General features: G+C 50.9%; 1 protein-coding gene across 1 annotated transcript; it reads right to left on the minus strand.

Annotated features, from left to right (window-relative positions):
• Positions 1 to 7759: 7759 nt before the first annotated feature.
• Park7 (Parkinsonism associated deglycase) lies at positions 7760 to 25682 on the minus strand. Its single transcript, XM_059255443.1, has 7 exons — positions 25571 to 25682; positions 24538 to 24643; positions 22767 to 22868; positions 18849 to 18908; positions 18080 to 18149; positions 12058 to 12144; positions 7760 to 8086 (listed from the first exon to the last, which is right to left on the minus strand). The coding sequence occupies exons 2-7, from the start codon at positions 24625 to 24627 to the stop codon at positions 7926 to 7928; spliced, it is 570 nt and encodes a 189-aa protein (XP_059111426.1). The 5' UTR covers positions 24628 to 24643; positions 25571 to 25682; the 3' UTR covers positions 7760 to 7925.
• Positions 25683 to 26768: the final 1086 nt, after the last annotated feature.

A 26768-nucleotide genomic window follows, 5' to 3' on the forward strand; every position in this document is an offset into this window, starting at 1 on the left:
AGGTTCCAGGCCCTCTCGAGGCTATCCTTTATTTTCTATCTGTTTATCTCCGCGATATTCTCTGCAATAAATCCTTCTATCTAATATTTCCTGCTGCTCGCACTCAAGAAAACTCTGGGGAGCTGTGGGGGTGGTTGGGTAAATGCCCCACAGTGTACACAATGGTTCCTACTGTTTATATTTACAAATAAATGTCCACATGTAAAAAAGAGCACAAATTGTGTGGGTCTAAGCCTGTACCATTACACAGTTTCTAAGTTCATAGAAAGACTGGAAGGAACACAGGGTGGGGCTTCCCTGGAGAAGAGGGAAGACGGGCCAGGAAGGGGACATTTCAAGTCTTGCTTTATGAAGCCTTCATGGTTGAGATCTTTCTCCAGAGTAGCTATGGACATATTTGTATAATTAAAATATTTTAAAGTGCTCTGAGACCCAGCCAGTGCTGAGATGATGTCTCACAGACTAACGACATGATATTATCCACCACCAGGGATAATTGTCCTAAGTGTGCCGAGTGGCTGTGGTTCCTGCATAAGGCTGTGCAAGCATAGCCAACTGCTAGACAAGGAAGTACTCGGCAGGGTGATCTTCTGCCTGTGAGCTGTGCACACTCCATTCTCGCTTGGGTAGATGCCTGCAAGCCAAATACAAGGGGCCAAGCCTCCCACTCAACTGCTTGGGCTTATCATTCACCACAAATGCAAACCGACCACACAGTGTAGCTCAGGATGCAGGTCCACCAATTCAAGAAACCCGCCCTGTGGAACACAGGACCAACACCAACCGCATCCCAGCTGGGTCCAGAATCCAATACACCCTCTCCTTGGGGCTCTGCTTAGGAAGGCAGCGACCTGAGCAGGGCACTTTTCAAGGTTGGGAATTCACGGCCTAGCTGCGCAAAAGCTTCCAAGAAAAGATGGGACTCCAACAGGGCAGATCTGGCCTTCCAACTTCACACTCAGTGCCTTCTGTCAGCATGCAGTCCACCTGATCAGCACCCCCCATGCCACGTTTATTTTTGAAAACAGTGACGCCACTTCTAATGTTTACCTGACAATTAAACTAACGGTGACTGTGCCCCGGATCAAATCAAAGCCTGATGCACTGTGGCACTTCATCCCCAGGCCCTCTAATGTCTTGGGGTTTTTTGGTTTATTTTTTAATTTTACATGTATGAGTGTTTGTCTGCATTCATGACCTATATACCACATACATGTCTGGTGCTCACAGAAGCTAGAAGAGGGAGTCGGATCCCCAGGAACTAGAGTTACAGATGGTTGTGAGCCAACATGTAGGTGCTGGGAATTAAACCCAGTCCTCTGCAGGAGCAGCCAGTACTGAGCTTTGTCTCCAGTGCCTCTCATTTTAATTTTAAGCCACCTGGAAGCCTCTACAAGCAAACTGAATTTAAAAAGAAAAACTTGCTTGTTTGAGTCCAGGTCACCTTATGAAGACCAGGCTGTCCTGGAACTCCCGGCAATCTTCCTGTCTCAGTTTCCTGTTGAGATTACAAGCTTGCATTCATGCTAGACCCAAATACTTTTTAAAAAAGGTGATCACATGCAGGGCTGGAGAGATGACTTAGTGGTCAAGAGCACTGGCTGCTCTTCCAGAGGACCTGGGTTCAATTCCCAGCACCCACATGGCAGCTCACAACTGTCTGTAACTCCAGTTCCAGGGGATCTGACACCCTCATACAGACATACATGAAGGCAGAACACCAATGAAACATAAAATGAGAATAAATAAATTATTTTAAAATGTTAAAAAAAAGTGATCACATGCAAAATTGCAAAGTTAAAGCAAAGCAGCAAGTTGGCTGAGGCGTGCCTGGGAGGCAGGCAGGGAGGCAGGCGGGCAGCCCTTCGAGACTGCGTCTGACCTCATGACCAGGCTTGTTTGGGAGGCTGAATCCATCCTTGCAAGCTGCAGGAGTGGGGATGCTGATGGAGGAGCCCGTGGATGGTGATAAAGGTAGTTGTCTAGTCAGGGTTTTTATTGCTGTGGTGAAACGCCATGACCAAGGAAGAAAGGTTTTATTTCCCTTACACTTCCACGTCACAGTTCATCACTATGGGAAGTCAGGGCAGGAACTCAAGCAGGACAGGAACCTGGAGGCAGGAGTGTAGCAGAAGCTATGAAAGAACACTGCTTACGGCTTCCTCAACTGACTTCTTGTCAACTTGTCATACAAACGCGTCACTGTTAAACATCATTTTCTATTCTTCTCCATCCCCAAGATTTCATATCACAATATAAAACAGCTCAACTTCCAGGGCTGGAGAGATGGCTCAGAGGTTAAGAGCACTGGCTGCTCTTTCAGAGGTCCTGAGTTCAATTCCCAGCAACCACAGGGTGGCTCACAACCATCCATAATAAGATCTGGTGCCTTCTTATGACCTGCAGGCAAACACTATATACATAATAAATAACTCTTAAAAAATAACAACTTTTGTGGTGATATTTTATTTGTGATTTAATAAACAAAGCTTGCCTGGAGATCAGAGGAAAAACCAAGCCATTATAAGTAAACACAAAAGTCATGCAATGTAAGCACATGCCTTTAATCCTATCACTTGGCAGGCAGGGATCTGTCTGGATCTCTGTGAGTTCAAGGCCACATTGGGAACAGAGCCAGGTGTGGTGGCACACGCCTTAAATTCCAACACTAGTTAACCTTGGAGGTCTGTAGGTCTGTATAGACAGACAGGAAGTGATGTAGCTGGACAGAGATGGCAGAACAGCAAGGCATATAGGTGTGGGTAGACAGGAGTAGCTCACATTTGGAAGCTGAGGTATCTATCGGTGAGGTAAGGTTAGCTGTGGCTGTTGTTATTCCTCTGATCTCTCTCAGGCTTTAACCCCAATTTCTGGCTCTGTGTTTTTTATTTAATAAGACTGTTTAGAAATTCATCTACAAACTTTCAAAAGTTCCAGATTTACAATTTCAAACACTTTAGAAGTTCAATCTCCTTAAACATCCAAAGTCTCTTTCAAAGTGTAAGTCTTTCTAAAATATCCATAACCTCTCTGAAACTCTCGTCTCTCAACTGCGGGCTCCTGGAAAAATCAAAAAAGTTAAATACTTTCTTACTCCTAGAGGAACGAGCCAGGGTACAGCGACAGTCGGATCAACAGTGTCAGCCCCAATGCCAGACTACAGTACTCACGGTTTTCAGGACTCCAGAGAGCTTGTCACGCAGCTTGTGTCCTGAGCTCAGGCCGGCTCCACACCATGGATGCTGCTGTCCTTGGTGATTGTCCCACGGTACCAACATCTCCGAAATACTGGGATCTCTGCACCCACAGCCTCTCCCGGGCTCTCTTAGGAAGTCTGACCCTGCCACATGGTTCCAAGCCTCCACTTCTCTCCATGATCCCTTTAATGCTGGGCTTCTCTTGCCCCCAGACTGCACCTTCACCAACAGCCTCTCCTGGGTTCTCTCAGGGACTCCAGCTCTGCCACACAGCGCCAAGCCTCAGCTGTTCCCAGGACCCCATCATGCTTCCAAAACCAGCATCACCTGGGCGACTTGACACATTACCGAGTTCAGCTGATACATGAGCTGCAGCCTGGGGCTCCTCTGGACCACAGCTTGTGTGCGCCGACCTGAGGAAGTGCTTCCAGATTACCATCCTCCACCATCCTCTTAACCACGGCTAACTCCTCAGCGCCGGCCGATCGGTGCCGATCGTTTCACTTCGGTGGTTCTGGTCTCTTGTCAACTGTGGCTCATTCTTCAGCCCCAGCTGACCAGAACCACGGATTCTTAACTCAAAATATGCAGTGGCCCAGACAGTCTTGAGGCGACTCTCAAGCTTCCCTGGAACTTCACAAGCCAGGCCTCCACGGTCTGCCCTGCTCTCAGCATAATCCTTTCATCTGCCAAGCCCCACAGAACAGCCTGCTGAGACAGATCTGAGCACTCTTCCAGGCCGGAGTTCCAAAGTCCTTCCGCAATCCTCCCCGAACACACAGTCAGTCTGTCACAGCAATAATCCACAACCTGGAACCAATTTGTTTTAGTCAGGGTTTCTGTTGCTGTGATAAAATACCGTGACCAAAAGCAAGTTGAGGAGGAGAGGGTTTATTTGACTTACACTTCCACAGCCTAGTCCATCACTGAAGGATGTCAGGAGGGGAACTCAAGCAGGGAAGGGGCCTGGAGGTGGGAACTGATTCAGAGGCCATGGAGAGGTGCTGCTTACTGGCTTGCTCAGCCGGCTTTCTTATAGAAGCCAGGACCACCAGCCTAGGGGTGGTGCCGCCCACACCAAGCTGAAACCTCCTACATCAGTCATCAATCAGGAAAATTCACCGCAGGCTTGTCCACAGGTGCCAGTCTGGTGGGGACGTTTCCTCAACTGAAGTTCCTTCTTCCAAAATGACTAGCTTGTGTCAGGTGGACATAAAAGTTCGTGAGCACAGTGGTGAAGGTGGAGTTTCCCCCCTTCCCAGTGTTTCACGAAGCTCTTGCTCAGTACTGTTCAGGACACCTCAGGGCTCCGTGCCAAGACCACACTGGGGACCGGCAAAGGTGTTCGCAGGCCCCAGCTGAGCTTCTGCCCTCGGCCCTCACACTCTGGTCCCACTTGGGGGTTCAAGGGAAGGAGCTGGCCTACACCACAGGCTGTGTGAGCCTGGCCAGCTCCTGTTCCTCAGGGACTGAGACCCCGCTGCTGCCCACTTACCCAGGCAAAGATGAGATACTTCCTAAAACCACCCAGAGGCTTTGGCAGAATGAGCTCCAGAAGTTTATATTCTCTTTGCTCCTGAGTAAACCGTCAATGGAACATGGAATGGGGGACCCCAGGCTGACACTGTTAACTATACCTTAAGTGTTTTCAGAAATGTGCTTTGTTACATCCTGAGGCCTTTGGCATTTAAGACACACCACGGCAGAGGACACCCTGGGTTAGAGGTGTGCACCATCCTGGAGTTAGAGGTGTGCACCACCCTTGTGTATTTTTTTGTGGTGCTGTGTATCAAACCTGGGTTTTGTGCATAGGGGTAAGCTTTCTCCCAACAGAGTTAAGCCCCCAACCCCCTCTCTGGGTTTTAGTCAGTGAAAAAGCAGAGAGAAAATGCAGAACTGTGTGTATCTATTCTGTGCAAAATATGGAAGAAGATGAAGCATGGCGAGGCACACCAGCACTCAGACTGAGGCAGGAGCATTGTGAGCCATCTCTACAAAACCAAGAGGAAGAAACTAGTACCAAGAGCACTCCCAACAGAAGGGGCCACTGCTAGGTGCCGGGTACAGAAGGGCTGTGAACCTAGCCCTTTGGGGTACCACTTTGCACCCAGAAAAGAAGGGCTGGTCCTCACTGCCCTGCCCCTCAGCAGCCCTCAGAGCAGGCCTGAAAAGTGCCCGCTACAGCTCTCTGAGATGAATAAACTTTTACAAGAAAAAGAAACTGCACACACACATACACACCAAGGTGGAGTCACTCAGAGTGACTCCAGACTGAGAAAGAGGCAGCCCACTAACTGGCTACACCCCATCCTCACCCCAGGCCACCCTTCCATATGTACAGCCCACCCCCACCCCCTCAGTTCCGGGTCCCCAGCCACCTGTTGGAGAGGAGCCGGCTGGACCAGCATGGCAAGCAGAGCAGCCTAAGGGCTAGAATCTTATCAAGCCCAGAGCCAGCAGGCTACAGCTAGGCAGACCTGAGGGCCTGATGAGACAGCTTCCTGGAGCCCCCACTCCACACTCCATGGGAGAAACCTTCACTCCAGATGTGCAGGCTGATACATCTTCCTCTCAAAGCCCTCTTTCAGAGCTGGCTTGCCCAGTCACCTGCCGCTGCTCCAGGGCATGGACCGGATGAGTGTCACTTCTCCCAGGATCCCCCTGTAGATGGGGGGTCTTTCCAGGAAACCATGCAGAGATAGGGGCCACAACGTGGAAGACTTGGGAATCTGAGCATGGTCATGATCAACAATAGGGTTGGAGGTCCCAAGACAAGGGCCTCACTCTAGCCCAGGCTGGCCTGGAACTGTGTGAGCCAGGCTGGTCTCAAACTCATGGTCTGGAATTACAGTGTTGGCCACCACCCCTGGGCTTTGGTTTTCCTTATCATATGAAGTATATTTTACAGGTACTTCAAATTCCAGCTGAAATTCAAATTCACCCTGACCCTGCCATCTCCTTTATTTACCAGCTCATAAGAGTAAATTGACTTTTTTGTTGTTGTTCAAGTAAAAAAATGCGAAAACTGCTTCTCACTGCCCTTCCTGTCCCTCGGTCACTGAACACCCTCCACTGCCATTAGCCCTGCCTTAGCACTGGTGGCCAGGGACTCTGCTGGCTCCGCGGCACAGCCTGTGGCAATCCTGGCACAGCCTGTGGCAATCCTAGCAACCGGGGCTCCTCCACTGGCTCGGGCACCTCACCCAGTCCTCCTCATCCTGCGCCCCCTTTCCCTCCCCCAGTCCTCCTCCCCCTGGCGCCCCCTCCCTCTTTCCCAACCCCAAGCAAGCGCCTGCCTCGGGGCCTCTGTACCTTTTGTCTTATGCTTGAAGCCTCTCAAGAGAGCCCTGCCTGTTCTTCAGCTCTCAGAGCCCTTACCAGAGAGGCCTTTGCTGGCAGGTAGGCAGCTGCTTTTCTCCCCACAGGACACACCTGTGTACCTTCTCATCAGCCCCTCTCCCACACTGGGCTCTGTAAGGACAGAGCCTACCAGTGACAGGTCTTGACACATTTTAGTCTTTGGTAGATATGGAGCTGAGTCAAAAGGGTCTGCTGTATGCAGCCTTGGCTTGGTCTGTGAGAGCTTTGAACTTGTGGTGATCCTCCTGCCTCACCCTTCCTAGTACTAGGCTCACACCAGTGCACTGACTGCCACACCCAGCCTAACCTGTTAAGTGTGGTCTTTAATATCATAAATTTCATTGGCCTGCTCAGCCCAGCATGTAAACAGTATCCTGTTCTTTCTCCTCAGCATTCTCCACATTATCTTTACTGGTGTTTATCAAAACACGCATGTAGTCCCAGCACTTGGGAAGCAGAGGCATGTGGATCTTTGAGCTCGAGGCCAGCCTGGTCTAAAGCTAGTTCAGGCATGTGGATCTTTGTGAGTTTGAGGCCAGCCTGGTCTAAAGCTAGTTCAGACATGTGGATCTTTGTGAGTTTGAGGCCAGCCTGGTCTACACAGTGAGGCTCTGTCTTGAAACAAAACAACAGTGCAGTTTCCAGCCTTGCTTTGTAGACCAGGAGTTGTCCAAGTCCATCTCCAGACTGCAGGTGGTTCCTTCCTCACAGTGACAAGTCAGCACTCTATCTCTATGTTTTTTCTTGGCCACCTCAACAGAGAGAGACAGAGACAGAGACAGAGAGAATCCAAGCTGAGCCTGTCCACTGACTGGCCTAGCCTGGGCTCTGTGGTCAGGGCAGATGAGGCATATCCTCAGCATGTCTTCCTCCGAGGTGGGAGCCGAGTGGTACTTAGGGATGCTCATGTGCTCTCATCTCACCCTAGAGTTGATGCAGGAGCCCCAGGAAGCTTGTGTCCTTCAGAGGATGTCTCTACGGTAAAAAAGAGGGACAGGAGTCCCCCACCTCCACTGACACCTCACAGTATGTGAGGAAAGAGCACCAGGGGATGGGAGAAACCCGCCTCATGGACCTTGCCTGTGCATCCCTCCCAGCTGGGGAAGGGCTCTGCAGCTCCTTCTGGGCAGCTGCACCAACAGTGACCACCTGCAAATGCAGCCCATCAGATCACAGAAGAAGCCGGACACAAAAGCAGCCACCAGAGTTGGTCAACTGTTTATTCTACTAGCAATGTTCAGAAATGTACAGACCCAGGCTTAGGGTGAGATCCCATGTGGCAGCTACTTCCCATGGCTCACTGGCTTCTGACACACGAGCGGGCCGAGGCTGGGGACTGGCTTCCAGCGGCTGCCTCGAGCGCGGGCTCTAGTCTTTGAGGACAAGCGGTGCCTTGACTTGGTCAGCCATCTCCTTGCCGATGAGCGCCTCCACGATGGCCAGCGCAAACTCGAAGCTGGTCCCAGGCCCTCGGCTGGTGAGGATCAGGCCGTCCTTCTCCACACGGCTCTCTGAGTAGCTGTAGTGACCTACAGGGAACACAGTTGTCAGACAGCACCATCCGCTCACTGCTGCTACCGACTCTGGTCTTAGAGAGTGGATGACACAAGGCCGCATGCTGTGGCTACCTGCTGCTAAGCCCTCCAAGCTATGGGAAAGCAACCGCAAGGGTGAGTGGAGGGGGGCAATGGGCACAGTGGGGGAGACAACTCTGAGGGGCACTGGTGATGAACTTCGCCACCAGGAAGGACTCAGCATCGAGCCAGGGTGCGGGAGCAGAGGCAGGGCGGTGCAGGGATGAGAACGGAAACTGGCTGACCCACAGGTAGAGCCCCGTCCTCTGCGGCTGCAGACCACACAAGACTGCAGCTGGGAGGCAGACACCAGCACCACAGGCTCTCTTCCTCTGCCTGCCACCTGCTATTCTGAGCAACTAAGACAACGTGGGTACCCTCACCAGGACCCCCAGCTCTCCTCCCCCAATCTGTCTCTGCTACAACAGGACCAGGCTCTCTGTCACACCTGCCCTCCAGGCCATCCTCACTCATCTTGTAACCCTCGCCCTCCAATCCAGGGCTTCCTTGCAGTTAGCCTCGCTGTGTTCCCGTCATCTGGCCCTTGGGTCTTGACTCAGTGTGGCCCTGGAGCAGGCCTGCTGACCTCCCACAACTAGGGCCTGCCCCTGTCCCAGCACCTCCTCATCCCCTCCAGCACCAGCTGTCAACTGCTCTTTTGTTTACCATCTGCTGTTCAAAGTGCTTGGGGCTTCTCCTGCTCAGTCTGTCTGACCAGAGCAGGAAGCAGGTTTCAGACCAGGGTGAAAGTTCCTTGACTCAGTTTCCCATGGCAGTCTATCCACCACTGAAGGAGGGCTCTGCACCAACATCACCCCCTGGTGGTTCTATCCCCCTCAGAACCAAGGGCACTGTCCAGACTGCACAGTGCAGAGGAGCCCACTCTCGGGCACCCATGGGAGACCCTGTGCCAGGCTCTCTGGGCTCAGCAGAGGCAGAGAGAGGAAGGGGAAGTTTGGAACAGAACCTTAGGGAGGAGATGCACATGGGGACTTCAAGGGCTCCTGTAAATGATCAAGTGTGCAGGTGCACAGCTGACTGTGAGGGAAGACATACAGGAGCACATGCTGATCATGGCCATAGATAGCTTCATGTCTACTGTTTCTGCTGGGATGAAGAGCAAAGGGCATCCAGAGTTCACTGAGAGCCCTCAGAAGCCCGCTTCTCCTCCAAGTGGGCCAGCCATAAGAGGAGGAGCTTGCTTCCTGCCTCATTCAAAACTCAACCCATCCTCTGAAATAAGCAGCTGCAGTGAATCAGAAGCTCCTCATTTGTACTACAGTCAGAAAACAGGGGCCATCACTTGAAGGGAAGTTTCGGTTTACCTGGACCTACTCTGACAGCTAAACCAGCCAGGACATTTTATTTTAGATGATAAACTGGAAACCCAAATGGGCCTGACTAGATGTAAAGGTCAACGGCCCCATCTAGTGGCCACAGTGAGGAACGGCCTCAGAAAGCACACTACTGCCGCCAGGGCTGCTACGGAGCCTGGGAAATGAGGTCAGCTGGGATTTGTGAGTTTAGGGTGAATTCGTAGACACTTGGAAAAAAATCTCAGAGAAAAGGCAAGTGGAGAGGCAGAAGACGAGGTAGTGCACATGTGAAGACATATGCAGAAAGCCACTCTCTACCCCCCGCCTTGTCTATGACAGCTGGGGAACACCAGTGTGGGGCAGTTACCATGGAGACCTGAAGCCCAGAGAGCCCCAGTCCTTGCTACCTGCTCTTGTGCAGTGGCTCTGGGGTCCGGTCCCTGCTGGTCTGCCCTTCAGAGCGGGCTGACCTCTCTAAGTCTTGTAGTAGAATGGCACCCACCCAACACACAGTTGAGTATTGCCACTGCTGTAGAATGCCGAGGAATGCCCAGGAAGCCATTCTCCTTTCCAGAGGGAAAATTCACACAGGTTTGTCAAATGTGTCAAACAGCAGAAGGCCTCACCTAGAACAGTCATGTGGAGGACGCTACAGCCCTTCCAGAATGCTTTCAAGGCACACAAAGGTCAAATAGTGTCCTAAAAACAGGATTTACAGACTTCGTGCTTAGCTATGGGCAGGGGAGCCTTGTAGTACAGAAAGGGAAGGGGGGGAGGGGAGGTGAGGGGAGGGGAGGTGAGGGGAGGGGAGGGGAGGGGACGGGGAAACTCTGGTCAGCTGGCCTTTGAGCCTCGGTGTTGTGGCCTGGGTGGCAGGAGGAGGCCACCTGGCTTGCCATGAACTGTTGTAGGCTCCAGGCGAGCTGGGGGCACTGTGTAAATTCGGGGTCACACTGTGAGCTCTCAACAGCTGTGCTTCAGCAGCAGGAAAAGGAAAGGGATGCAAGAGCCACAGCTCAGGTGACACAGGACCAGCTCTTCCTGCTCGTCCCCAAACACGGTGTGCCGACACAGTACAGGCCTCAGTGCCGCCACCACCGTTCTTCCCACCCTCACCTCATTTCATGAACTCAGCACAAACTCAGCTCCTCATTTACAACACCCAAGAGCCAGAGCTTCAGCACACGCTCATGTCCACTCCGTTTTACTGACATTCTCCTTCTTCTCATAACTGAGTCAAGGGTTTCAGCACTCAGTGACAAAGCTAAGAACATGCGGAAGAAGCCTTGTGCCACTTCTCTGTCAGCTGGACACAGGCTAGAGTCACTTGGGAAGAGCGACTCTCAATTGAGAAAATGTCTCCATAAGACTGGCCTGTAGACGAGGCTGCAGAGCAGCAGTTCCCAACCTTCCTAATGCTGCGACCCTTTAACACAGTTCCCCACGTTGTGGTGACCCCCACCATAACATTACTTTCATTGCTACTTCGTAACTGTAATTTTGCCACTGTTACGAATCGTAACAGTGTAAATATCTGTGTTTTCTGAGGGTCTTAGGCGACCCTGGTGAAAGCGTTGTTCAACCCCAAAGGGGTCACAACCCCACAGGTTGAGAAGATGTTACAGAGTATCTTCTTGCTTGGTGACTGATGTGGGCGGGCCCAGCTGTGGGGATAAAAGTAGGAACGTGCCAGGCATGGTGGCACACGCCTTTAATCCCAACACTCAGGAGGCAGAGGCAGCCTGTCTACAGAGCAAGTTCCTGAACAGCCAGCACTACACAGAGAAACCCTGCCTTGAAAAACAAAACAAAAAGCAAAATAAAAATTAAATATGCCTAGCTGATACTCAGAAAAGCAAGTGACCAAAGAAGCTAGTCTTCCACCTGAGACATTCTCTGAAGGTCTGTTTCACTGCAGCCTGTGGGTAAAAGGACGTTTGTTGAACTTCCATCAGGGTTTAAATTGTACCCTTGGGTGCTGTGGATATCGTTCTGTATAAATAAAACACTGATTGGCCAGTGGCCAGGCAGGAAGTATAGGCAGGACAAGGAGAGAGGAGAATTCTGGGAAGTGGAAGGCTGAGTCAGAGAGACACTGCCAGCCGCCACCATGACAAGCAGCATGTGAAGATGCCGGTAAGCCACGAGCCACGTGGCAAGGTATAGATTTATAGAAATGGATTAATTTAAGATATAAGAACAGTTAGCAAGAAGCCTGCCACGGCCATACAGTTTGTAAGCAATATGTCTCCGTGTTTACTTGGTTGGGTCTGAGCGGCTGTGGGATTGGCGGGTGATAGAGATTTGTCCTGACTGTGGGCCAGGCAGGAAAACTCTAGCTACACTTGGGCTGCTGTCAAGGCATTCGGTAAAAATAATCATTAAACTGGCATTTCATAATCCTTCCCATTTGGACAATCGGGGATCTGGTGCCTCCAAACAGAGACTGGCATCTCCGTGTACCAGCCTGTGCGAGTACCAGCTGAGAAGTACACGCAAAAGAGGCAAGGCCGCCACACATGGCCAGGGGATTCCCGTGCGCCGTGTCACGTCACAGCACCCCCCCCCCCCACACACACACACACCCTCAGGTCTCCTGTGCATACTCACTTCCATCCATCATTTTGTCCTTAGCCCCCGGGTGTGTTGTAACTTTGCTTCCAAAACCGATTTCATGAGCCAGCAGAGCAGTCGGACCTAGGAATAAGATGAATAAAGAGATGAAAAGTGGGGCTGGAGAGATGGCTTAGTGGTTAAGAGTACTGACTGTTCTTCCAGAGGACCTGGGTTCAATTCCCAGCAACCCACATGGTAGCTCACAACTGTCTCTAATTCCAGTTCTAGGGTACCCGACACTCCCACACAGGCAAAAACACCAATATACATTTAAAAAGAAAAAAAGAAAAAAAAAAAAAAAAAAAAAGCCAGTGGTGGTGGCACAAGCCTTTAATCCCAGCACTCGGGAGGCAGAGCCAGGCGGATCTCTGTGAGTTCGAGGCCAGCCTGGTCTACAGAGTGAGATCCAGGAAAGGCTCCAAAGCTACACGGAGAAACCCTGTCTCGACGAAAAACCAAACAAACAAACAAACAAACGAAGAGATGAAAGGTGAAAACAGAAAACCTGTGCTTTACGACCTGCAGCACCGCTCGGCATGGTGGTGACGCACGCCTTTGATCCCAGGGCTTGGGAAGCAGAGGCAGGGGGATCTCTGTGAGTCCCAGGCCAGTCAGGACCACATAGTTCATGACTCTGAATAGCACTGCTTAAACACAATCAGGAGGCGTGTCCGTGGTGAGCCTGTGCTGAACACATCTGGAGAGGCACACAAACTTCAACAGCTGTTTACCCAAAACGTCCCTCAATACCACAGAGCAAAGAGACAAACAGCCTGAGGAACAGGGCCCTGTGCCGGAGCACCCAGGTGAGAGGCTGCCCCGCTACATACACTCTTGCCTTCCTCTTTTTCTGTGCAAAGGTGTTCTGCTGCAAGGGACTGGAGGTCCACATGCCTGTGGGCCATCATGCCTGTCTGCTGACCACTGGCCTGTCTCTCTAGCTCCCGCCTGACTAGAAAGGAGCGAGTTAGTTTTGTGGCAATGGCATCGGGGCCAAAACATGCACATTTTATTGCTGTTTCATAACAGTTCTTTTCTACTTCAAAGTGTAAAGTGAAGTCATTCAACTCCACACAAACACAGCAGCTGGCAGGATCAAGATGGAGGCCCAGATGTGCCCTGCAGGAAATTCCTGGGCTAGAGTCTGAGATACAAAGACACTGGGTCCTTTTTGAAACTACTGATGTGAAAAACCATGCACACTGTCAGCCTATGATACCCAAGGCCCCGCCTCTTACAATGAGCTCTGAAACATGAGGATCAACCTGTCTATCATCAGTGTGCTCACTGAAAACAGCCGACTTCAGAGATGCTCACAGTACACACCGTGTGTAATCGTCTTCAGTGAAAACAGCCGACTTCAGAGATGCTCACAGTATACACCGTGTGTAATCGTCTTCAGTGAAAACGGCCTGCTGCAGGCCGCAGGAATATATCATAAGAACTCAGCTGGTTATAGCAAAGTCACTACCTGGAGGAATCAGGGAATTCCTCCAGAGGAAGCCAAATCCCAAGGAGTTTTTGGTGTTACTTGGCTTGTTATATATCAGCTGTATTCTGTTATGAAAGTCATGTGTGCCTTCATAGTTTTCCCAATTGACTTTTCCCCAAGAAGGGCTAACAGTGTGGACTGATCACTCTCTGGACATACACATTCCAGGTATTTGGAGAACAGCCTCAGGAAAGGCTTTCTCTGGAATCAGATATCTCCCTTGGCCACTTTCAAGGACTAGCAGTAATAACAGTCCACATGCAAGTCTCCTGATTTAAGGTAAATTCCACAAGAAGACACCACCTAGGTCAGGTGGACGTTAAGTAACAGCTTTACACAATTCAGCTCGGACCCTCCTTTCTTACAGCCTTACTAACTTTATAGACCGCTAACTCCTTACCAAACCACTTCTAGGAATACTTAGATAACCTTCTGCGCTGACAGCTATGCTCAGCCAGAACCCCAGTTCAAGTCTCCCTGTAATTATCATCATTAGCAGCATCCGGCCAGGTCCATCCCCAGATGGAGGAGAATACTTTATCAGAGATACCTCTGTATTCTCTAAGAACAGACTTAGAGAATCCAGGCTACCTGTTTGAGAAGGCCTGGCGGATGTGCCAATTAAGCCTTACTTCCTCCTTTCCCAAACCTTACCTCCAGTTCCAGATCTCCCTTTAACTATCACCAGAGGCATCTAGCTGTACACAGGTTGCCTAGTGACTGAGCACACTTTCCCCCACCCTGCACAAAAACAGCAGATAGCTTGGACAGATAGGAGCCACAGGAAAAAAGAAGACAGTTTTATTTTCTCCCATTGACCTAGCAACTTATAGATTCTTAACATTTTTAAGATTATAGTTGAGCACATAAGAGCCCTCTTCTTAGATATTACCCGAATTTAGCCTTTAGTTAATTCATTTCCCCATTGGTCACTTCCCTTTGGGGTTGCAAATGATAATTAACGGTTATTGCCTCTCGATGTGATTCTTATCACCCCTCCATTTGACCCTGGGAGCCTGGCTTTATATACCAGGACTTCCAGGGCACGGAGAAACAGAGAAGAGAAAAGAGAATGGAAGAACTAGACGGGTAAGAACTTGAGAGGAACAAACTGAGATGGGGAAGAATTAGAGTGAAGGGCTAGAGAGTACCAGAGGAATGAGATGGAAGATGAGGAAGAGTCAGATCAGATGGGGAAGTACTAGCTGGGTAAGAACAAGATGAAAAAGATCTAGATGAGGCAGAGTTAAGACAAGAGAATTAAGATAGAACTTAGAGGAAGCAGTAGATAAATATAGAGAGAAATCAGCCAAGAAAGGAGCTAGACATGAGAAAAGAACTGAAGCTGGGTATAAAGGATGTTATGCCAGAGCAATTAAAGCAAGTGGACTATAGAGCTCGGCGCGCTGAGATTCTATTTCCTGAAAATAGTCCTCGCCGTTAGTAGTTCTCTCTCCTGAGCCCCTGGGATGTATAATATTAAGGCTGGTCCCTCTACTATTATACAAGAACGGCCGACTTAAGAGATGCTCACAGTATACACCGTGTGTAATCGTCTTCAGTGAAAACGGCCAACTTCAGAGATGCTCACAGTACACACCGTGTGTAATAGTCTTCATAGACTAAAAAAAGGTCTTCCTGTCGCCACTCTCTTAAAACCTAGAGCTTCTGCTGCGTTTCCCCTCTAAGCCATGTCACACCCGGATGAAAACAGCACCTGACCTCACCCATCTGTGAGCTCTTACTCGGCAGCTGACTCTCTCTCCAGCTTCCTCGGAACGGGGGCTCTAGACCCACAGTCACTCACCACAGCCACTACAGCAGAAGCCAGCACAGAGCACCACTGTCCAGGCCTCAGAACCAGACCACGCTCAGAGCAACCTCTTGAGTCTAAGCGTCAAATACACAGCCTTCCTTCTCCACCGCATGTCTTCTCTACACAAGAAAGCTGTGGATGGCAGAAAACCTCCAAAGTCTAGAAAAATGATTACCACTCACATGTTTGTTGTTTTAAGACAAATGAGTTTCACTATGTAGCCCGGGCTGGCCAGAACTCACCATGTAGACCAGGCTGGCTCAGACTCACAAAGATATGCCTAACTCTGCTTCCCAAGATCTGAGACTAAAGGTGTGTACCACCATGCTTGGCTACCACTCACTTATGTACCTCTCAGATTCTTATTAGAGATCTGGACCGAGAATCCTAGACATCCTCTACGTGGCAGCAAGCTTCAGCCACTGACCTTGAGGGAGGAGCACGGCCAGGTCAGTCAGGTCTGAAGGCTGCTCCTCTGGAGGTAGCAACACTGTTGCATCATGCATCAGGGCCAGGATGCACGGCTGCCATCCCTGTCATGGTAAGCTCCTAACTACTGCTTTCTGGGGGTGGGGGAGGGGTGTGTGTCAAAAGCCTGATTTGAAAATTAAGACAAGCCAAACTTATTACTGCCATTATCCGAGACTCTGATGAAGGATATGCCAAGAGTTAGCGCTAGGAACTGGCAGGGAGCTGAAAGCAGCTGACAGAGCTCTTTCCTATAGTGTCACCTGGTGGACACCTGAAAAAGAACACCCAGCCGACTGGAACGCCTTGGGTCCGCTGGTTCCTGGTGACACCCTGACAGGACTCCTCACCCTGCAAGCCTCCTTCTCTGTCCCCGACTCAAAGCAAAGCAAAGCTCCGTGTATGTTCTTCCCAGGAAAGACTCCCGTGATGACTTTTGTCTTTACTCAGCACTATCAAGGATGAAGCTAAAAAGGGAGTTTAAACACAGTACCCAATCCCTGACCCAAACACCAGACTACCCTGATATCTTGTTGGCTGAGGGAAGCACCTGCCTCTTCCCTCACCATGCTCCGTTCCCTGCCTGAGCTACCCTGGTCTTCTGTTCATTTTTCCAGGAGGAGGGCTCAGGAGAGTCAACGCAATTAGCACACTGCCGGTGAGCACTGTTTCTTTTTTAATGTCTGTTTGATTCATGGAGGGCCAGGCATTCCAGCTTGCCTCAGCAGAAGCCAGTGAGCCAGCTAGGCTGGCAATGTTCTACTCAGTGACGCGGAAGAACATAATGACACCACATTTTAGGTTCAGCCCAGTCACAAGGAACAAGCCCAGGAAAACCCTGAGGAGGCCGTCTCCCAGATCAGTGAAGAACAGCAGCCACCTGTGACTTCCTGCCCACAGAGGGACAGTTCAAAGCTGCGGGGACTGCAGGACCATCAACCAACAGAAATCCTCGGGCCTCAGCAGAGCAGGAAATCAGAGCAGCAGGAGCCAGGACAAGGTGTCCAGGGCAATGCCTAGGAACTCCCACTGGGTCTGTAATGGCTCTCAAGCAGGCAATGCAGGGACCCCCTGAACTTCTACATGGGCGATATCCACTGCTATGTCAGGTCAGGGATTAAGAACAGTTTTGCCTGTCTATCTTCGGGGTGCTAACGGAACCCAGGGCCCCACACATGCCTGTCTGTCTTTGGGGGTGGTAATGGAACCCAGGGCCCCACACATGCCTGTCTGTCTCTGGGGTGGTAACGGAACCCACACATGCTAGGCACACTCTCCACCTGAGCTACACTTTCTGCCCCAAACTGCGAACATCAGAACTTCCCCCACTTATGCTTTCCCCCTTTTCTTTTCTTCTTTGGAGAGAGGCTCCTGCTATGTAACTCAGGCTGGTCTTGAACTCATGAACCTACTTCTACATCCTGTGCTGGGATTACAGGTCAGTCTCCACAGCCATCCCCAAACTGGGAACACTTCCAACAGGAGACCAGAGCACAATGCCTTGCCTGCAGGATGGCATTCACAGCCTCATGCCATTCCAGTAAGCAGCAGACAGAAACAGGGACAGATGCTCCTGCAGGATCTGCTGTGTCCCACAGCTAGGACAGAGTCCCTCGGTCCCTGGACAAAACCGTCCATCCGTTCCGTCACAGATTCATCTGTTGTATGACACACGTAAAAACATCCAACAAGGGAGACACGGCCCAAGTCGCAGCACTGATCCCGATGCCAGAACATCGCCGGATCCTAGAGCCACGGGACGGCGTTTAAAGAAGCGATGGTTAGTTTCAAGGCTCACAACACGGGCGAAACGCCAGAAGACCTTACATGAAGCCATGGTGTTCAAGAGTACGCGAGCAAAGACTCAGCAAGCCAGAGGCAGGAGAGGCCCGGCTAGAGCTGTGGTGTTCACACCACAGACTCCTGCTGACTCTCCTGGCAGGCCCAATGGCTGGCACCCAGATCTGCTGGGTCAAGCTGTTTGCTGGATTCCAGAGACCTTTTCCCCAGGTCAACCAAACAGGGAAAACAGTGAGTTTCACAGACAGAGACCCAGAGCACAGAGAGACAGAAGACTCAACAATCGCGCTCAGTGCTGCAACGACCCTTCATGGCACCCACAGTGAACACCCAGGGTGGGTGCCTTTTGGTTCACGAAGGCAGGTTGTGTGCAGTCAAGCTTCCAGGCAGGCCAGCCCCCGGGCCAGCTGCGTGTTCCACAGTCCGCCACACTTACTTACCCGCACAGATGGCAGCTATGAGGCCCTTCCTGCTCTCCTGTTCCTTTAGGATCTCCTTCACCACAGATGACTAGAGAGAACACAAACACCCAGTCACCACGGAGCCTCAGAGAGAGCTGGGAGCATCCCTCATAGCATAGCTTACTTCCAGCTGTGTCCAGAAAAAGTTTCTAGTCAGTAAACAGGAAAGCGCCAGGTCCCTAATGCCTGTGTTCTCAAGCCCGGGCAGCGGCATTCACCCTGAGAGGAAGGCCCACCTCAATAAAGCTGAGCAGGGTAAAGCAGTGTCACCAGGGCAGAGAGCCCTGTCCTGTGCTCTGGGAGGGCAGAAGCAAGGGGACACAGGGTTCAGCAGCTCAGAGGGCAGAGGGGAAAGACCCCAGCAGGAACAGTCCTCTGCCTGGCCCCACCTGCTCACAGCCCACTCCCTACTCCTGCCTTTCCGTGTGATTCTTCACTGCCTCTGGCCCCGTGGCTGCCCTCAACCCCAACCACAGAGCAGGCAGCTGGGACATTTGCAGCTCACTCCAGTCTACATGCACTGAGCCTGTTTGCAGCAGCTGCTCCAGCAATTCAGTTTACTTCTGCAGGAAATGTTCTTAGAACTGTGCTCTGCAATGGGAGGCAGCACTCAGCTAACTTCAGCTGTTTCTGCTGCAGCTACAGCACTATCCCTTGAGCACCCCAGAACCAACACAGCAGAACAGAGCAGAAGCTGCAGGACTTTCTTCAGAAGCCCTTCACTGAGGCGTGGCTGAGCAGTTTTTACCTCAGATAAGTTCTGTGCACCCAGATTGCCTCCTGGAAGAACCACCACGTCGTATGGTCCCTGTGAGTAGGGAAATAAAAGGGAACAATTTAGTTCTACTGTGTTAAATGGCAGCCCAGTAACAGCTTCGTATCTGAAGACGCACTGTCTTCCAAAGAACAGCAGCATGCCCATGGGGGTGGGATATATACATGCATCTCTTGGTAGAGCACACTCTAACACAAGTGAGACTCTGGGTGTGATTCTCCAACACTAAAAATAATAATACGTGGTAGGCATAGCGGTGCACACCTGAAGGAGGATGTAGAGGATGTAGAGGCAGGAAGATCGAGAGTTTAAGGCTGTCCTCAGCTACTAAGTTTGAGGCCAGCCAGGTATATAGGAGACGATGTCTCAAAACAACAAAAAGCCACCAAAAATCAAACAAGTAAACAAAGGTATAGCCCTATGGTGGAACATTATAACAAGAAAATGCAGATACGAGGACTGGAGAAACAGCTCAGCAGTGAAGAACTCCTGTTGCTCCTGTAGAGGACTAGAGTTCAGTTCCAGCACCCACATGGCGGCTCACAACCCCATGTAACCCTAGTTCCAGGGGATCCAACACCCTCTTCTGGCCTCTGTGGGTACACAGACACAGCATTCACTTATATAGATAGATAAACACAGTTACACACAAATAATCTCTCTCTCTCTCTCCTTCCCTCCCTCCCTCTCTCTTTAGAGATTTATTTATTATGTACACAGAAGAGGGCACCAGATCTCATTACATATGGTTGTGAGCCACCATGTGGGTGCTGGGAATTGAACTCAGGACCTCTGGAAGAGCAGCCAGTGCTCTGAACCTCTGAGCCATCTCTCCAGCCCCTCTCTCTCTCTTTTTAAAAGATTTATTTATTCATGTATTGTGTGTGTGTGTATATATATATATATATGTGATCTGTCTTCATGCACACCAGAAGAAGGAATTTGATCTCACTACAGATGGTTGTGAGCCACCATGTGGGTGCTGGGAATTGAACTCAGGACCTCTGGAAGAACAGTCAAGTGCTCTTAACCGCTGAGCCATCTCTCCAGCCCCATAATCTCTTTTTTTAAAGTGTAGAAAAACTCATAACCTGAAATCCATGAAAGGACATCCTGGGAGAGGCACAGTGAAAATGCACTCGTGTGGAGAGGCACAGTGCACGCGCACTCGTGTGGAGAGGCGCAGTGCACGCGCACTCGTGTGGAGAGGCGCAGTGCACGCGCACTCGTGTGGAGAGGCGCAGTGCACGCGCACTCGTGTGGAGAGGCGCAGTGCACGCGCACTCGTGTGGAGAGGCGCAGTGCACGCGCACTCGTGTGGAGAGGCGCAGTGCACGCGCACTCGTGTGGAGAGGCGCAGTGCACGCGCACTCGTGTGGAGAGGCGCAGTGCACGCGCACTCGTGTGGAGAGGCGCAGTGCACGCGCACTCGTGTGGAGAGGCGCAGTGCACGCGCACTCGTGTGGAGAGGCGCAGTGCACATGCACTCGTGTGCAGAGGCGCAGTGCACGCGCACTCGTGTGGAGAGGCACAGTGCACGCGCACTCGTGTGGAGAGGCACAGTGCAAAGGCACTCGTGTGGAGAGGCACAGTGCAAAGGCACTCGTGTGGAGAGGCACAGTGCACACGCACTCGTGTGGAGAGGCACAGTGCACGCGCACTCGTGTGGAGAGGCACAGTGCACGCGCACTCGTGTGGAGAGGCACAGTGCACGCGCACTCGTGTGGAGAGGCACAGTGCACATGCACTTGTGTGCAGAGGCACAGTGCAAAGGCACTCGTGTGGAGAGGCACAGTGCACGCGCACTCGTGTGGAGAGGCACAGTGCAAAGGCACTCGTGTGGAGAGGCACAGTGCACGCGCACTCGTGTGGAGAGGCACAGTGCACACGCACTCGTGTGGAGAGGCACAGTGCACACACACTCGTGTGGAGAGGCACAGTGCACAGGCACTTGTGTGGAGCCTTGCACCTTGTAACACATGGAGCGCCACCACACTCACGCACACAGACAAACGGACAGACACACATGAGCACCCTACATGCTCACAGACAAGAGACACCCCAGCAGCTGACAGGGACCAGCGTGACAAAGATGGCAGGGAAGAGAGGTGCCCAGCACTCAGACTTCATATGGAAATGTCCCCACCACACGGCTTGTTCTTCAACAAGAACACATGCAGTGATTTTAAATCTAAAAGAAAAACAATATTAAAAGGCAAAGAAAAAAGTTAACATTATGAAAACTGAAACTTTGCCCAGAGGAAAGAAATAACAGTATTCTAGTGCCTGAGAGCTTGCTGAAAATAAAAAGAACGAGGGGGGGGGAGGGAGGGGGAGAGAGGGGGAGAGAGAGAGAGCTGTCCTAACAGTATTCAGGTCATCTTGGCGGTGCCGGGCCTGGAACCCACAACCTCACACATGCCGGGCAAGGGTTCTCCCACCGAGCCACATGCTCATCGCATTCTCCTTTTGTGACATGAACCAAATAACCATATTCAAAAGGCAACCACTGTCTAAAATACCCAGATACACAAGACAGAAAATAACAATGAAAAAGGAATAAATACCTCTTGCCTTAGACAGACTTTTTAGAATTTTTTAAGATTTTGCATGTAGATACCAAGAGTCAAATCGTCTACAATCTAGCAAGGAAATACTGAAATTTCTTTCTTTTCTTCTCTTTTTTTAAGGTTTATTTATTTATTATATATACATTGTGCCTCCTGCATGTAGGCCTGCACGCCAGAAGAGGGCACCAGATTTTATTACAGATGGTTGTGAGCCACCATGTGGGTGCTGGGAACTGAACTCAGGACCTCTAGAAGAGCAGCCAGGGCTCTTAACCATTGCGCCACCTCACCAGCCTGGAAATACTGAAACTTCTTAGAGAGAAACACGCATCCCTGCATGGGGACGGCGTGGGGAATGAGCTTGGGAACTGCACTCCTGCCCTTCCTCCTTTGCGGCCATGTCTCTGTTCTGCAGGGCCCCGCCCACCTCTTATCACCCTGAGCCATGACATCTGACCTGTGGTAGTGTCTAAGGGTCAGTGGGCAGGCATGCTTCTGAGGAAGTGACCTCAGCCTTCCAGAGATTACCAACAGTACCTGTCGTCGTAAACTACGGAGAAAGCAACACAGTGTAAGGAGAGCTCTTACCTCTCCCTCAATCCAACCGCTCATTGAGTATGCATTACTCCATATAAACAGAACCCCGCAACTACACCTGTCACTCAAGGGGAAAGGCAAAAGTTGCCGTAAGAAAAGGAGAGGAGCCTGGCTCATCACCCAGCTACCCGGGAAGCTGAGACAGAGTCACAAGCCAGGCTACCCGAGCCACAAGTTCCCCTTCTAAAACCCTGTCTCAAAACAAACCTTTCCCAAGGAGGAGAGACTATGAGGATGGAGGTCGGTGGCAGAGAGCTCACCTGACGGGTAAGGCCTGGGCTTCAACTACCAGTACTGACAGAAGAAAATGGAAAACGTAGAGGCCTCCGGCCTCTGGGAGAGAATACCAAAGAAGAACAATGCTCCCGCTCAGCCGCCATCTATGCACCCTCCACCCACCACCCCTTACTGGACGCAGGATCCAGCCATTCCCATCCAGGTAGAATCATTTTCTTTAATTCTGTTTGTTTGTTTTTCAAGACAGGGTTTCTCTGTGTAGCTCTGGCTGTCCTGGAACTTGCTCTGTAGACCAGGCTGGCCTTGAACTCAGAGATCCACCTGGCTCTGCCTCCCAAGTGCTGGGATTAAAGGCCCTCACTGCCCGACCCAGAATCACTTTCTTAAAGTAAGTCTGTTCTAACTGCAGTCATAGACACGGCCAAAAGCCATTTAAATAAAAACGAAAAAGCCCCAAGAAGGAAAAGTCCATGTATACAAAACAAACCTGCTTTTTTGCGTCTTCAAGACTGGCATCAGGACAAATCACTACATCACGGCTACACTGCACAGGGTCTTTCCCAGCCAGGCCTGCAACAGTGACTTTAATCTAGAAAAAGAACAGATGTTCAAGACCATGAAACTGTACAGACACAGGGCAACACTTAATACCCATCCTGTAGTTTGAAGTAACTTGTCAGGAAATACCACAAAACCAAGCTGATATATTTAATATATATCTGGTCTCTTCTGGTTTGCCCAGGATAGTCCTGATCTGTAGCTGAGCGGCTACCCCAGCTCTGACTGGCTAGAACACCCTCTATCCCACAAGTGTTGAGTTAGGGAGATGAATTACAGGGTCACCCTATTAATAACCCATCTTCCAAGGTTACCGCTGTCATTTATACTTCGTGGTCTTTTCCAAAAGTAGAAGTCAAAGTCATACAATTAAACAATACTTTATCCTGCCAAACCTTTATTAGGTGGCAGTACCCGAAACACTGGCGTTTCTCACAGTGCTGAGAGGCCAGCAGGTTAGCTCACTGAAGACAAGCTACCAAAATCTAGCGATGTTGACCACAACAGTCTTGGCCCAGCTATCCCACGTTTAGGTGCAGAGCCTGAAAAACTGTCCTTACATTTGCACAAATGAACCCCACAAGAGTATTTATTACAGAGACTTAAGAGCACCTGGATTTGGTTCCCAGCACCCACATAGCAGCTCACAACCACCTATATATAACTCTAGCTCCAGGGGAACAGGCCCCCTCTTTTGGCCTCTTCCGGTACCAGGCACACATGGAGTGTACAGACATACATGCAGGCAAGCATTCATACACAGAAGAAAGTTAAAATCTTAACTATCCAGTAGCATAAGGCTGTAACCGGAGGGGGAGGCGGTGGCCTTCACACAGCACAGAGGACTGTGCAGCAATATGACAGAGGACTGGAGTTTTATCTTGGAGAGCTGAGTATAGACAGACTGCCCGGGTCTGAGTTCTGCTCAAACAGGAAAGCAGCACAGCCGAGTGTCTCTGCCTGGGTTTTGCGACAAGCAGGGACAGCTAACTCAGCGCCTTTGTCAGGTCCGTGTGAGTTAACGCTGAGAGTGAACCTGGCGAGCATGAGTGCACTCCCTGGTCACCGCGTTATACACGGGACTGCTCCATGTACACACAGGACGGGAAGCCAGCACAGACCAGAAGTGTCTGGGGAAGGGGGAAGGGCTGAGGGAACTTACAAAGGGGACTCAGGAAAACCCCAATCTTGAAAGCATTTGCTTTAAAAAACAGAAACAAACAAAAGTGCCCAGGCCAGGGGTGTGCTGGCGCATGCCTGTTATCACAACCACTCCCATGGCTGAAGCAGGACAGCTTGAGCCCAGGGCTGTGGGAAACAAGGCAAAGTGCTACAAGTTTTAAAAGTCAACAGTAAGCCAGACATCTGGGCAGCTGAGGCAGGAGAATGGCCAAGAATTCAAAGCCATCTTGAGCCACATACAAACTAGTGTTTTATTATGTAATCACTGTAGTTTTGTACTTGAAATATCTCATAAAGTAGGACTGGCAAGATGGCTTAGCAGGGAAAGGCACTTGCCACCAAGCCTAATTAAGCCTAGCTTAACTCCAGGACCCATGGTGGAAGGAGAGACCAACTCCTACAATCTGACCTCCACATCTGCACCACAGGATGCAGGCTCATGCATAATAAACAAGTGAAAATGACCTAGAGTCCCCTCATGTTAGAACAGGGAGGGCTAGCCCATGAGGGGGACTCACCCCAGCTCGCCGCATGATATCCACGGGAATGACTGTCTCCATCTCCTCTGCTCCTTTGGCCAGGATGACCAGAGCTCTTTTGGAAGCCATTTCTAATTCTTAAAGACTTAAAAAAGAAAAAAAAATCTTTAAAAAGAGTTGCCAATGTAATATCTAAGCAGTTTAGGTTAATACTGGCTCCCATGGTAGTTTCGATTGCTCTAATTCAGGGATGAAAATTGCGTGGCTGGGCTGGAGAGATGGGCAGCAGCTAAGAGCAGAGGACACAGTTACATCCCAGCACTCACATGGCAGCTCACAACTGTAATTCCAGTTCCAGGGGATCTGGCCCCCTCTTCAGGCCTCTGCTGGCACTGCACGTATATACATGCAGGCAAAACACACACACACACACACACACACACACACACACACACACACACAATCTTTTGTGTTAGTATTGTTTGGATTCTCCCTTACTGCGCTTTCTTAAGCCAAATTTCTTACAAAGGCAGGTCACATATTGGGCCCTGCCTATCAGACACACTGATTTAAGAAAGGCGGACTTTTTAAACTACTGTGATTTTTCGAAAAAAAAAGAAAAATCAATTTCACGGGTCAAAAAAACAAATGCACAGTCTAGAAACTTGTAATTTTTGGAGGGTTTTTTTTGTTGTTGTTCCAACAAACTGCTAAAAACTCAGGGCCAGGTTGGGGGAGATCACTGGTGCTCAATCTCTGACCACACTATCAATGATTAAGAGATGGAAATTCCTTTTATGAAGTCAACCCTGCCAGGCCGATCGGGAGCGCGGACAGGAGCAGCTAGACGCCTCTCTGAAGCACTCTGCGCGTGTTTTCCCTGCACACTCGCCACGCACCACAACTTTAGTCAAAGCCTTCCAGTAAATGTTGGCTAGCTGTAACCTAGCGGGTGCCGTGCAGAGCTCCGGCCCGGCATGCACCGCGGCCGCGGCCCCAGCCCGGCCGGCCGGCGGGGACCCTCCCCGGGCAGCGGGCGGACAACCCAGCCTCTCCGCTCCCGGGCGCTGACCTGCACCCGCGCCTCCTCCACCCACGCGAAGCCTCGCTCAGTACCGCGGCAACCCCGGCCCGGCCCCGTCACACGGACAGACTCGCTGAGCTGCGGCTGCGCAAGCCTCCTCGCTTCCGCCGCGGGGTGCGTCACATCCGGTCGGGCCCATCCCGGGCGGGGGGACCACGAAGGATACTGCGGACCGCGTGCATCTCCCCTCAGCCAATGGTACAGTCCCCCCCTGCGGGCGCCTGCCGCGTTTGACCCTGACAGCGCATGCTTAGAGCCCGAGGCATGAGAATGGCCACGAGTTCGAGGCCAGGCTGGGCTAGAGCGTGACGAAGAACGAAGGGAAGAGAAAATAAAAGCCCAGCATGGTTGCCCACACTTGTTTGTAATCCTAGTACTTGCAAGTTGGAGGCCGAAGTTTAAGGCCATCTTTGGAAGATGTTTTACATCACTTTTCTTGTGCGCTGTTTCCCTTTCTTGCCCCTTACAGTGACACCTCCTGTTTGCCTCTGTCCTGCAAGTACTTCGTTCCAGGTCATCCCAAGCCTGTCCCTCTCCCCCCGGCCTGGTCACCCTGTCTGTGGGGTCACAAGAGTTTTGGTTTTCCACAACACTGTTTTTTTAAAAGGCCCAGCTGGGAGCTGGAGAGGCAGCTCAAGAGTTAAGATTTCTTGCTGTATTTGCAGAAGACCCAGGTTTGGTTCCCAGCACTCACATGGGGGGGGAGACTCACAACTGCCTGTAACTCCCAGTTCCAGGGGAATCCAATGCCCTCTGGCCCCCACGGGCACTGCACGCACATGCACCAACTCACGAAAAATAAAAGGCCTGCTGCACCCTCAGCAGGGCAAGGCTGACATGGCCAATGCGTCTTTAATGGATTATTTAGATTATATATATATTTTACAAGGAAGCAGGTACTCTGGGATGGAGAAGCACAACTTCTCAAGGTGAAGCTGCCTTCCTGGGGTGTCCCCTAGCTAGGTCCCTGAACTGCCACACGATTCACCCCTAAGTGAAGAGACAAGGGCATGTGTCTCTTTTTGGTTTACATTTATCTCTTGTGTGTACATCGCAGCCTGTGCCACAGAGTGCAGGTGGAGGGTCAGAGAAGACTGCTTGCTGGAGTCTGCTCTTTCCTCACCACATGGATCCCAGGGATGGAACTCAGGGCGTCAGGTGTGCAGCAAGCACCTTACCTGCTAAG

The sequence above is a fragment of the Peromyscus eremicus genome, chromosome 2, assembly GCF_949786415.1.
Source record: "Peromyscus eremicus chromosome 2, PerEre_H2_v1, whole genome shotgun sequence".
Classification (NCBI taxonomy): Eukaryota; Metazoa; Chordata; class Mammalia; order Rodentia; family Cricetidae; genus Peromyscus; species Peromyscus eremicus.